Source organism: Hydractinia symbiolongicarpus, chromosome 9, assembly GCF_029227915.1.
Source record: "Hydractinia symbiolongicarpus strain clone_291-10 chromosome 9, HSymV2.1, whole genome shotgun sequence".
NCBI lineage: Eukaryota > Metazoa > Cnidaria > Hydrozoa > Anthoathecata > Hydractiniidae > Hydractinia > Hydractinia symbiolongicarpus.
In genome coordinates, this window is record NC_079883.1 from 21,774,485 (window position 1) to 21,787,513 (window position 13,029).

General features: G+C 32.6%; 1 protein-coding gene across 2 annotated transcripts; it reads left to right on the top strand.

Moving 5' to 3' along the window:
- Nucleotides 1-1,007: 1,007 nt before the first annotated feature.
- LOC130656805 (alpha-actinin-like) lies at nucleotides 1,008-10,133 on the top strand. 2 transcript variants are annotated; one of them, XM_057459734.1, is made up of 18 exons: nucleotides 1,008-1,127; nucleotides 1,781-1,904; nucleotides 2,242-2,476; nucleotides 2,588-2,674; nucleotides 2,757-2,844; nucleotides 3,676-3,754; nucleotides 4,155-4,236; nucleotides 5,112-5,197; nucleotides 5,911-6,078; nucleotides 6,354-6,509; nucleotides 6,793-6,869; nucleotides 6,983-7,112; nucleotides 7,197-7,676; nucleotides 7,942-8,226; nucleotides 8,632-8,754; nucleotides 9,091-9,249; nucleotides 9,341-9,499; nucleotides 9,798-10,133. In XM_057459734.1, the coding sequence occupies exons 2-18, from the start codon at nucleotides 1,815-1,817 to the stop codon at nucleotides 9,954-9,956; spliced, it is 2,643 nt and encodes an 880-aa protein (XP_057315717.1). In that variant the 5' UTR covers nucleotides 1,008-1,127; nucleotides 1,781-1,814; the 3' UTR covers nucleotides 9,957-10,133. The 2 variants fall into 2 exon arrangements, with proteins under 2 accessions (XP_057315717.1, XP_057315716.1); XM_057459733.1 differs by lacking the exon at nucleotides 1,008-1,127 and having other exon boundaries at nucleotides 1,714-1,904.
- The last annotated feature ends 2,896 nt before the right edge of the window (nucleotides 10,134-13,029 follow it).

Consider the following 13,029-nt stretch of genomic DNA (forward strand, 5'->3'; position numbering starts at 1 on the left):
TTAACTTAATATAAATCTAAAACACGTTTTTTCTGGCGTTATTAACATATCAAAAAGGAAGTTTCAAATGTCTGGAATTTTAAGTGCGGTTAAGTACCTCATTTCAATCACTTGCATGCACTTATTTTTATGTAATTCATCAGGGAAACTTCGTAACTTGTTCTGATTCCTGTTGTAAAGGGATGGAAAAGCCTGGGAAGAAAGTTGCTCTTATCGCATCAGAAGAAATTGCTAAAACGTGTAATTAAATGCACTTAGCGTTATCACAAATATCTTAAGTGGCTTTTCTATGTAATTAATTTTCATGATATTAAAAAGTTATTTTGTAATTTTTACTTGAAAGTCCTTTGGCTTGTGAAATGTAGGACGCAAGATATTTATACTCGTTTGATCAGTAAAATGTAGGGCGGAAGATAATTATATTCGTTTGCCAGTGAAATGTAGGGCAGAAGATAATATACTCGTTTGGCTAGTGAAATGCAGGGTGGAAGATAAGTACACTCATTTGGCTTGTGAAGTGTAGGGCGGAAGATAAGAATATGACTCGCTAGGACGTCATGCGAATAAACTACGACCGTTTTTGTATTTACACAAGGCGATCATGACATTTTCAAAAGCTTTTCACAACATTGTCAAAAATTGAACCAAAGGTGATGTAAAGAGCATCCCCAGGGCTCTTTTTTCCGACAATCAAGAAAAAGAGCCCTGGGGCGAGGTTGGTAATAGAGGCGTCAAGAATTTCATGGATCACATATGCTAGACTCATTCCTTTTTTAGCTTTGTGGGGGAGGGAATTTTACTTTTCTAAGCACAAAATTGAATGACGTCTGCTAATTGATTTTACTCAATTTATACGTTTAAGAAAGTTGTTTCGTATCTTAATAACGGTATTTTAATTAATTTACTTAAAAATCTTTGCTAATTGTCATTTTGCCATTGTCCTTAACGTCTTATATGGATGTAATTCGGGAAATAATTTTAGCTTAAAGAATTGTTTTATTCTTCCGCAATTAATATTTAGTGATTGACGTTTGAGTAACTCATCCATTCACAAAAGAAAAATTGTTTTCTCAAAACTGTCTCATTTAATTTTATAAAGTCAGGCATAGAGAAACACCTCAATTTTTGTAAGTAAGTTCGTTTAGAAAAGTTCACTGCTCATGCTCGTATTCCCTTTTCTATACTTTCGTAGTCATGCTTGAATTGATTTATTTATTTTGTGTTTTTTCCATTTTTGGTTTCCCAGTAAAATAAATCCTTTTTAATCAATTTTGTTTTTGACAAAATTATAATTTCCTTGACCGCAAACAATGTTCAAACCTAACTTTTGAAGTTAGAAAACTCTTACTTCAAAAGTTAGACTGTGTGTATTTAGTATTCGCTAGAGGAAATAATTAGTTGATAGAATAAAAACAAAAGTTAAATAAAGGTAAACTCGTGAAATTTAACGGATCCTCAAATTTGGGATGCTTTCTATATGTTTATATACAGCTATTTCTATTTTGAGTTTTTTTACAGCCGATCCCTTTGCAAAATCTCATTTCATCTACCTTGAAAAAAAATGATTATATATACTGAAGAGAAATTATGTAAAAAAGATATTAGTTCCGTTAAATTGTCGTTTGTTTATATTCACCACTATTCAATCATGCTACCATTTTGAATTATTCTTTCTGATCACGTGATGATTTGTGGGCTGCGCCAGTGATTCGCTGAGCATTTAGACGTTTAGGGACAAGGTTCGCCTCGCCTTACGTTGAGTTGACTAACTTTCATTTAGCATATTCTTGGCTTGAACAGTGACAATAAATAGTATGGCTGCAGAGGAAGAACATATTGGTTATCATTATGGAGAAGAAGATAGGCAACTTCTTGATCCCGCTTGGGAAAGGCAACAAAGAAAGGTTTGTATACGTTTTAGTTTTTATTCGCGTTCAGCGTAGCATCTTTAAAAGATTTAGTAATATAATTCTAGCTAGTCACGAAGTTCTAGCAAAAATAAAGTTATTTTATTCAATTGTGCTAGGAAATTGTTATAGTTGTATTTAATGTTATCATCAAGAAACACCAATAATGATCTAAAAGAACATTTGAAATTATTTTTACCAACTTGTAACTTTTTTAAGATGTTTGTTTTTTGTGAATTTTTGGTTTAAATTTTTTAATTTTTATAACAAAATAGGAAATGAGTTTATAGTCAACTAGCTAGCAAAGAAACATTAAAATTATGTTTTATTTTAGACATTTACAGCTTGGTGTAATTCACATTTAAGAAAAGTTAATGTTCAAATTGAAACACTAGAAGAAGACTTTCGTGATGGACTTAAGCTTATGTTATTACTTGAAGTCATTTCTGGGGAACGATTACCAAAACCAGAAAGAGGACGATTACGATTCCATCTTGTCTCAAATGTTAACAAAGCATTGGAGTTTATTTTATCAAAGGGTGTTAAATTGGTATCCATAGGTGCAGAAGGTATGATATATATACTAAAATTTTAAAGGACTTATATACTGCAGATAAGCACTAGACTGTGTAAAATATTATTTATTAACATTTTCATTTTTAATGTGTATATTTATTTAGAAATTGTTGATGGAAATCTTAAAATGACCCTTGGTATGATTTGGACAATCATTTTGAGATTTGCTATTCAGGATATTACTGTAGATGGTAAGTGTAGTTGGTTGTGTGTTCAACCATTTAACAAAATTCCTCTTGTTGTGGAAAAATTCATTGCATAACTTTTTTTTAGAATTCTCTGCTAAGGAAGGCTTACTTTTATGGTGTCAAAGAAAAACAGCTCCATACAAAAATGTTAATGTTCAAAATTTCCATATGAGGTAGGTTTTTATTGTTACATATTTTAATCTCCTAACAGTACTTGAATCAAGGCTAAACAAACAGAGTTGCATTCTTTGTCAATAGGATATATGAACATAATGTTAGAAAAGGCTTTCATGGATATTAATTGTGTATAATACAATTAAAATATTTTTCACTAATTTAATCATATTTTACTATGTTGAACTTCCTTTTTCTTTATAACCTTTGATGTAACAACAAATTTTATGCCCATATTGGGGAAACACAGGAACTTTGTGGTTTCTTAAGTAGGCCTCAGATTTTTTCACTTTTTTCCTATGCCTTAAACAACTGGATATTAGAAATCAAACAAGACAATGAATATTGGCATTTCGGTGATCATCAACACCTTATAAGTGCAGGATAATTTTAAGTGCTAATCAGTGAAGAAGTTTAATCAAAATTAATTAGAACATTAATTATAATAGTAGAAAGTTTCGCTTTCATAATTTCTTAACTTGTAACGAGTTGCATAAAAAGGCTTAATTAAAAGCATTGACAATAGTAAAATCAATTATTAGGGGAATATTCGAAAAAAAACAAATATTACCAATCTTACTTGATAAGAAAATACAAACAACTGCCTGTTCCATATGAGTTGTCGTGTGTGGTCAACACACAGCATCTGGCACAATTTCTGCATTTCAAATACGAATTTGGACTCCACCTAAGACTGGGAAAAAAATATTTTAGTAAACGTAATTTAGATATTAGAATTTCAAATCCTTCCATTTGCTTTTTTGTATAAGTACATTTTTCTAAAAATTCAGCCTACGCTTGTTCATTTATTTTTACTCTTTCTTGTTTAGCTTCAAAGATGGATTGGCATTCTGTGCTCTTATTCATCGGCACAGACCAGACCTTATTGATTACGATAAACTATCAAAGGTACGTTGTATACATTTCTTTTAAAAAGCATGACCTTCAATAGCATATCTTGTCTTGCATTTGTTCAAATACTAAAGATATCCTGTTTATCATATTTTGAAAAAAGATTTTCAGCAGCATTCTTTATCATTGATTTTTTATGACATCTTTTTTTTTCAGTTTGTATTTTGTGAAAGTTATAAAAGAATATGGGGAAAATATGTCGCTATTTACTTCTTCACATTCGTAGTATAGAATATTCCACTTTCCAATGATTGCATTCTAATCATCATGTTTAAGCTGTCTTACTTCTTACTGAGATTTTTTGCGTAAGCTTATTCCAGCCTAACTTATGAAAAAAATGTAACAGCATCATTGCTTAAGAATTCTTTTACGTACATTTTAATCTGTTTCTGTTTAGGAAGACCCCATGTACAATTTAAATTATGCCTTCGAGGTTGCAGAAAACCATCTTGACATTCCAAAAATGTTGGATGCTGAAGGTAGGCTATTTTTCTAACTTATTTTTTTTTAGTTGATCATGGTATACAATAAACCAAACGGAGAAAAAACTGAATTTCTGATTCTTCCCTAGCAATGGGTTGCGGAAAATATTTTACCTGAAAACACCACATTACTTCCATATGAGAATGCGTCATGGGGCTCTTCCCATGATTGTTATATCGCTACAGCCACAAAAGGCCAAAACTAAATGAAAAACGGACGTTTCTAGGTATATTAAAGTTAGGATGTCCTAATATGTCAAATCCATTGTAATACAGTAAAGTGGTCACAAGGATACAATAAAATTATTATGATAAAGAGCTAAAAAAAAATATGTTGACTGACCCTGCAACAAAATGGTGAGTTGGAAAGTGACAAACCAATAATTACAAATGGCCTTATTTTTCCTACATATATATCATAATAACAAAGCTCAAATCAAAGGTCCCAACTGTCTGTTTTTTTTTTGTTTTTTTTTTTTTTTTTTTTTTTTTTTTTTCAGTGAAACATTTTTGTAAACCGACTTTACTCTTTTGATTTTAACCTGGAAAAAATATGCTACTATCTGAGTTGCATTGCAAGTTTAAACCTTAACCTTGAAGAACATTATTCTATACGTTGTTTTAGTCAGCATTTCAAGCTCTACATAATAGAGGCACAGGATTTTCAAGCAGTTCATTTTGAAATTGATAGAGTTCAATTTTTTTTCTGCATAAGTGGATTTTTTTATGAAATTTAGAGCTAGTGTGAGATCACTTTGATGTGTATTTAAAAGGGAAACAACTAGAGAAATCAGTTTGATTTACAAAGAATCCTACATTTGCACCTGAAGTGTTGCTGCAGATTTTTCAAATTTTTGTGATTTTGTATTTAGATATGGTTAATCAAGTTAAACCTGATGAACGTGCTGTTATGACATATGTCTCATGTTATTATCATGCTTTCTCTAGCTCACAACAGGTAAAGTTAGGTTTTCGGTTGTATTTTTTTAAAAAATATATAATCATCATCATCATCATCATCATTCTCGGCTTAACGTCCGTTTTCCATGCTAGCATGGGTTGGACGGGGTATATTAATGACCCTCTTCCAATCTGATCTAGACTGTGTTAGATCTAAACTCAACTTCCTCTCTATCAAGTCTGTCCTTATAACCTCCTGCCAAGTCTTTCTCGGTCTGCCTCTGGGCTTTGCCCCAGGAACTATCAAGTCTCTACACTTTCTTACCCAATTATCCTCCTCCATTCTTTCCAAGTGCCCCAGCCAATTCAATCTTCTTATCTGGATAACATCTTTAATTCTACAGAGACTTAGCCTGCTTCTTAGCTCATCTGAACTCTTTCTGTCTCTCAGACTGGCATAATATTAGTTTTAAATCATTTTAAGTTTATTTTCTTATCTATATTATAATACACTGTGAGTCAATTTAGGAGCCAGGGGTTTTGTAATGGAGAATGTCATTAAACCTATATGTAATTATAGTAATAACCCCATCCAAGAATAATTTTGTCACTTCATGTAAACAAATGACAAATATGCAGAAAATAGCAATGCAAAAAATTATGTACAACAAGTGCCATGAAATTTTCCACAGACTAACAGCTAGTTCTGCATAACAGATATACATTGACAGATATACATTTTTTACAATTGAAATTCTTCTTTACTTTTAGGCTGAAACTGCAGCAAAACGTATTTTGAAAGCATTGAATGTAAATCAAGGAAATGAAAAGGCTATGGAGGACTATGAAAACCTTGCTTCTGATTTACTTGGATGGATTAACAAAAAAATCCCAGAGTTAGAAAACCGAGACACTGATAATTCCCTCAATACTATGCAGGTAGGGTAGCACTTTCTTAGTAAAATGTTTTAGTCTATCATGAAATATATTTAATTGAAATTTCTGGTTAAAAATTATAAATCATTAAAGGGGCATTAGAGACAAACCCTTTTTGTCAGAAATTTCTGTATCATTTTTGTTGTTGCCAGTACCATGCATTGTCTGGTAAAAAAAATTTATACATTATATGAACAAATAGCATTTGTTTACTGATTATTCTCTAAAAGGTTAACCAGTCACAATGAATAACTATTTTTTATTTTATTTGTTTACAGGACAGATTAAACGACTTCAGAAACTACAAAGGTACAGAAAAACCACCTAAAGTAGATGACAAATCAAAACTGGAAAACCTTTTCAACACTCTGCAGACCAAACTTCGACTCAGCAATCGTCCATTGTATATGCCAGCAGAAGGAAAGATGATCAGTGTAAGTGTCAAATGATGTGGATTTAACTTTAAATCATATACAAATATTGATAAAGTATGAAATACATTTGTTAAGTTCTATTGCAATTTTCCATTATTGTTTTCTTTAAAAATTCAAAAAACAGACCATTTTTGTTCAAACATGGTATCCTATTTGTTACAAATCACTGAAAAACGCAAAATTTTAAAACATATATTTCGAGTATAAGTAAAACAATGATTTTTGACAGTCAAATACTTGCACATAGTGAACTAACTTTTTCCTTGTTTTTTTTGTTGCATAGGATATTGATAAGGCATGGAAAGATTTAGAACAAGCAGAGAAAGACTTTCAAGATTGGATCTTGAATGAATTAAGAAAGTAAGTTTTAAAAAATGCCAGCATCATGTGTGTTAAGAAAATAAGTTTTAAAAATGCTAGCACCATGTGTAGAGAAGCCAAATCTTTATATGTGTATGTGTATTTTTATTTAGGTTAGAGCGACTTGACCATTTGGCAATGAAGTTTAAGCACAAGTGTGACATTCACGAGGCTTGGGCAAAAGGCCAGGATGAATATTTGAAAGCGAATGATATTGAGGGAGCTTCTCTTGCCACTTTATTGGTATGATATATTTTTATGATAAACATGTTTCAGTGATCTAACATTATAGAAAGTCTAATTTATAGTGATTTATCTACATTTTAGGCTGCAAGAAAGCGACATGAAGCCTTTGAGTCTGACTTGGCTGCACAACAAGATCGTGTTGAACAGATTGTTGCCATTGCTCAAGAATTAAACACATTGGGATACAGCAAAGTTGATGAAGTTAATGCACGTTGCCAGAGTATCTGCAATGGGTGGGATTCATTAGGGGATTTGACCTCCTCCCGAAGTCAGAACCTTGCTGCTGCCATTGAGATTGCTGAACGATTGGATAATTACTGGTTGGAATATGCCAAGAAAGCTTCACCATTTAACAATTGGATGGACGGTGCCAAGGAAGATTTGATGGATATGTTCAGTGTTCATTCACTTGAGGAAGTGCAAGATTTAAAAGATGCTCAAGAAAAATTCAAGGAAAATATGCCAGCTGCGAAAGAAGAATATGATTCTATTAATGCTCTTCAGGCCGCTATTAATGAAATGAGCTCACAGGAGAATCCCTACACCAACACTAAGATTGAGGTAGGGAGATTTTTGCAGAAACTAGATAAAAATGTTTGAAATTTTGCCAAAATCTTAAAATTTTTCAACAAAAAAGCTTGTTCAGAAAATCTGTGTCATTTTATCTCATTTGATCACTATTGATAATAATGCCACCAAAGCATTGCTTTCTAGCTAAAAGTTTCTTATTAACAGGACTTTAAACTAGATAGGAAAAAATTAAAAAATAAATCTATAGTTTGAAAAAAGTAAAAATTTAGGAAACATCTATCTTGCTATTTTTCAGGACTTAATTGCTAAATGGGATGAGATTATGACGCTGATCCCAAAACGTGACCAACTGCTTTCTGATGAAACTGAACGCCAACAAACCAACGAACGTCTTCGTGTACAGTTTGCACAAATGGCCAACCAAGTGGGAGAATGGATTGAACAGAGAAATAGCCGCATGATCGATATCGGTATGAATGCCCGTGGGACTTTGGAAGATCAATTGCGCGAATTAAGAGGTTTGAATGAAGAAATCAACAATTACAAAGAACATATAATTCAAGTTGACAATCTAAACACGGTAAATAGTTATGTACATAAAGATGTTGGAAAATGGGTCCATTTTGAAGCGCTCTCATTGTTGCATGCACACAATTTTGTTGTAATTATTCTACCAAAAAAAACTTTTAAAGCTATTAAGAGAGTAATTTCTCTTTTTAGCCGCCCCCTCCCTTTAAGATGATGATGAAACAGACGAAGTTAACATATGTAATAATTTGAAAAATAGATTCTATTATTTATTTACCCCCCTCTTTTATTAAGCCCCCGTCAAAAACCTCTAAAATTTAATAAAATGGCTAAAAAGAGGAATTACGGTACAAGAAAGCTTAAATTTCTTTCTAAAGATGCACAACGTTCCTAGTATGTATTTGAAAGAAAGAGTTTAAATTTATGCTGTTGGTGTTTATATTTCTAACATTTTTAGAATGTACAAGAGGCTATGATCTTCGAAAATCCACACACGAAATATTCCATGGAAGTGATCCGCATTCGATTTGAGAAACTGCTCACTGGTATTACAAGAAACATAAATGAGGTGGAAAACCAGGTAAGTAACAACCTCTGATGTTTAGGCGCAGACTAGAGTACTAAATAAACTGGAGGATAAATGGGGTGGGGTGGAAAAATTACTGATAATCTTTAATTATAGAGGGGGTGTTAAGTGTGGTAGTTCGGTTAAAAGTTCTTAATTTTTTGTTCAGACTATTTGCGTTCAGATATACGGTTTTAATTCGATTACAAGCAATTAAGTTTATCTTAAAGTAATAAATGGAGAGGGGTGATTAGAACAATATCCAAACATGCACAATTGGGAAGAACGATTCTTAGATAGTCTAGGGGGTAAGTGAGTACTGTTATGGATGATGTTTTCAATTTCGCGCAGATCCTTATGAGAGATTCGATTGGATTGAGCGAAGATCAAATAAAAGAACTACGTACGTCTTTCAACCATTTCGATAAGAATGGAAACAATAAGCTCGATTACAAAGAATTCAAACAATGTTTGGTCAGTTTGGGTCATTCTACAGACATCGAGGACAAGGTAGGTTGTTTCTGTAACCACAAAACTAACTTTGATGGGTCCTGATAACAATGGAAATAAAATTAAATCTACGTCTTGTTTTTTTCTTTAGGAAAGTGCAGCTTTTAATCGTATAATGGCGATGGTTGATCCTAACGAAGTCGGTTATGTTACCTTCCAAGCCTTCTTGGATTACATGACACGAGAGTCAGCAGACACAGATACTGCCGAACAAGTTATGGAATCCTTTAGAATTCTTGCTGGTGAAAAGGTATTGTTTTTTCTCATTTTCCGTCGATTGGATTTTAGATCCTTAATGCTTTTCTTTAATTTTGGATTTTTTGTGTATAACGCCATGAAGTTACTACGCAGCGAGTGTTTATCTTAAAAGTCATAATTACTGGTGCTTATAAAAACGACTGAAATGAACGAGAAAATGGACATCGGAAAATAAAAATTCCCTCGCTTAATTCTTTTGGTAATGAAAAGTTGTTAGATAAACTCTATGTATGTTATTATGTTAACATTTACTTTGCGTGATTATTAACATATTTGCTGTAATTTTTCAGCCTTACATCACTGCTGATGAGTTGCGACGTGAATTACCAGCCGAACAAGCAGAGTATTGTATCGCACGTATGTCAGCCTATACCGGACCAGACGGTGTCCCTGGAGCTCTCGACTATCGTTCTTTCTCGTCTGCTTTATATGGAGAGAGTGACTTGTAATCCTTTGCTTTTGCATTTGTGATTTTTAAAATCAACGATATAGCGTTGCGGTAAGCCATGATGTTTTGTCTCTTCCCAATGCGCAAACATTTATATAGCTAACTGAATTTTTTTTGTTCATGTTTTATTTTTGATTATTAGAATTATGAAGTCGACGTTTTTTTTCTTCGTGGACTATCTTTTGTAATTTTCTTGTTGCATGTGTGATTTCAACGAATTTTATATTTAATATTACGCTCAGGAATATGGGATTTTTGCTCAGGGTGGGGGAAATAGACCTGAATTATATATATTAACTTGATTTGAGCTATAAAAGTTATCCGGTTACTAGCCAGTTTTTAAACTATATTTACATGTTTCTTCTCCTTTCTTATGTTCAGTTATGTTTTTTTGGCAAGAAAAAACAATTCTTTGTTCAATTTCCAATTTTTACATGTATATTAAGAGTTATTTATTAAGAACAACTCCTCTATACGAGCTTCCTACGATTATATCAAATAAAAAAAAGATTTTTGGCAAGAACACATATCGTATTTTTCTTACATCTGTTTTTTCTTGTGTATGTTCTGTTCTTTGCTTTTTAAATTTTGCTTTAACATGAGGCTGCGTTTTTATTACATCGTCCCAAAATGTGAATTAAAAAAAAATACATGCATATATATTGCAACATTAAAAAAAATTAAAAATAAGAAAGTTTGTTTTTTATTCCTTCTGTTTATGATACGCAACATCCATCCTATTTTGTTCGAGAAAAACTGTATTCCTGGCATTATTTTTTTTTACTTGGGAAATGAAGTATTTATGTTCAAATTTCTAGATGATCAAATTTTACGATTCCAAACGTTTGTTTTTTCGAACTATCGCACCTTCCAGTGTTTAGTATCTGCGCGTGCGCATTAGTATCTTTGTTGCCTCTAAGCCTGGATTTTGTAGCTTTTGGAAGATGAGAACTTTTCCAAGTGTTAAAAGGCGGCAACTTTTAAACAGCCAGTTAAAATTCGGAGAACGCTGCCATCTTGAACATACTTTGTTTGCTCCGTTACCCCGCTGCAGGATTATTGCACAAAAGCATAAAAACATAGATGTAGGTCAAATCTGTTTCGTGCAATGAAAAACTCAACTTCTATAACTATTAAAATTCTAACTTTTATGCATTCGAATTGTGTTGTAAAATGCTATTTAGACTGCTATGTGGCAGATACGGTACAGACTCGATAGCAATTACAGCATCTTCCATGCGAGTATATTTTTGCAGACCCGTGCCAAGATTAATAGAGATGTGGAAATAATAGAGGAAATACGGTATGTTTATTTTACACATAAAGGAAAAATTTACAGTACTTTCAAAAAGTTGTCATAGCATCGATGTTTAAATGTTTTACACGGGTGAAACAATTCTTGTCCAACTTTTATGGCTGACAAAATTTTATTGCAAATTTAAACATTGAAAGGACAACGTTGTTTGAAAAGAATTTTGAAATATAATGCTGTCTAAATTGTTTGAAAGAAATCCGGGAAATTATCTTTTTACTTTATTATGAAATGAGAATGTTTTTCGTTGTTGAGTTTTACAATTAATTTCCGCGAATTTAACCATACAGTAGACGTCTGTTAATTCGGATGCCGCTTAATTCGAACTTTCCGTTATTTCGAACAAATTGCCAAGTCCCTTGAGTTTGGTTTAATAAAATTTTATATTTTAAGCTCCGATAATTTGAACATTTTGCTAATTCGAACAATTGTTTATTCCCAAGGTTATGCTCGTTAATACGAACTTTTGTGTATCCATAGATAAAATCTTATGGGAAGATAAAAAAAAAAACGTTTTCATTTTTATTGCATCAATGGTGGCAAAATTTCTTTCAATTTATCAATTAAATTGGCATTTTCAATAAAATGAAATTTACAAGGAATTTGAAGGCCTTGCACCGCCTATTTTCCCTGTCACTTCAACTTTTGCAGCTGCCGTCTTTGGTTGCACGAAGAAAGAATTAGACTGTTTTTGCGAACCGACCAGTCTTTCCTTCCTCGACCACCATACAAATGCTAGTTACAACCTGGGATGCAGTGACAACAAAGACAGTTGTTAACTGCTTCATTACTGAAGATGATAACGCTTTCAAGGAAGTGGAAGAAGAAATTGAGAATCTTCGTACAACCCAACCCGATCTTTTTGTAGATTCCATAGATGCGTCTTCCAACACTGAGGTTGATGCAGAAATTGCAGCTTATACAGCCTCCCTCTAACGCCGAAATTATAGCCAATTTATTTGATATGGAACATGACAGTAACGGTTTATGATGATGGCAATAATGGTGCATTAGAAATTGAAGATGAACCTGTGGAGTGTCCCAGCCCGATTTTCTCGATCTTGTAGAAATAATGAAGCAATTTGCATTATTTTCACACATGACGGGAAAACGGTTTAATCGTATGCTAATCGCATTGATCGCATAGTTGACCAGAATTATCCGCAAACAAAAAAGCAAACAACGTTAAAAGATTTTTATAAAAAGTTGTAGGAAAGTTGTAATAAAGTATATTAGCATAAAACCTTTAAACGTGTATTAGAATTCTTGTTTTTTCTGAACTTCCGATAATCCGAACATTCGTTTATTCGAACAAATAATTTAGTCCCTTGCGTGTTCGAATTAACGGACGTCTACTGTATATATACTTAATAATATAGATTACGTTTGAGACCGACAATCCAGCTCACTCTTCTTGATAGTGTAGGGGAGGTAAGGTACACATGGACAAATGACTTTGGTATGTAAAAGTCTTGCGCAACACATAAAGCGCAACTTTCGCCTCCTCAAAATCGGGATATTTGAATATTATCCGCAGCAGTAATTCAGAAATGCAGCTTAAATATATTTTTTATAAACAACTTTGTAACATACGAGACCGAGGTTAAGTGTTATTACATTACACGCTTTTTATATAAGAACCATAAAGTTCAATCCAGTAAAAATTTAGAAACATTAAGAAACATCGAGATGAACTGCTAATGAACATAAATTTTTTAACAACTTTTACAAACATTTATACCTTTAAAATAAAAACAGGCTG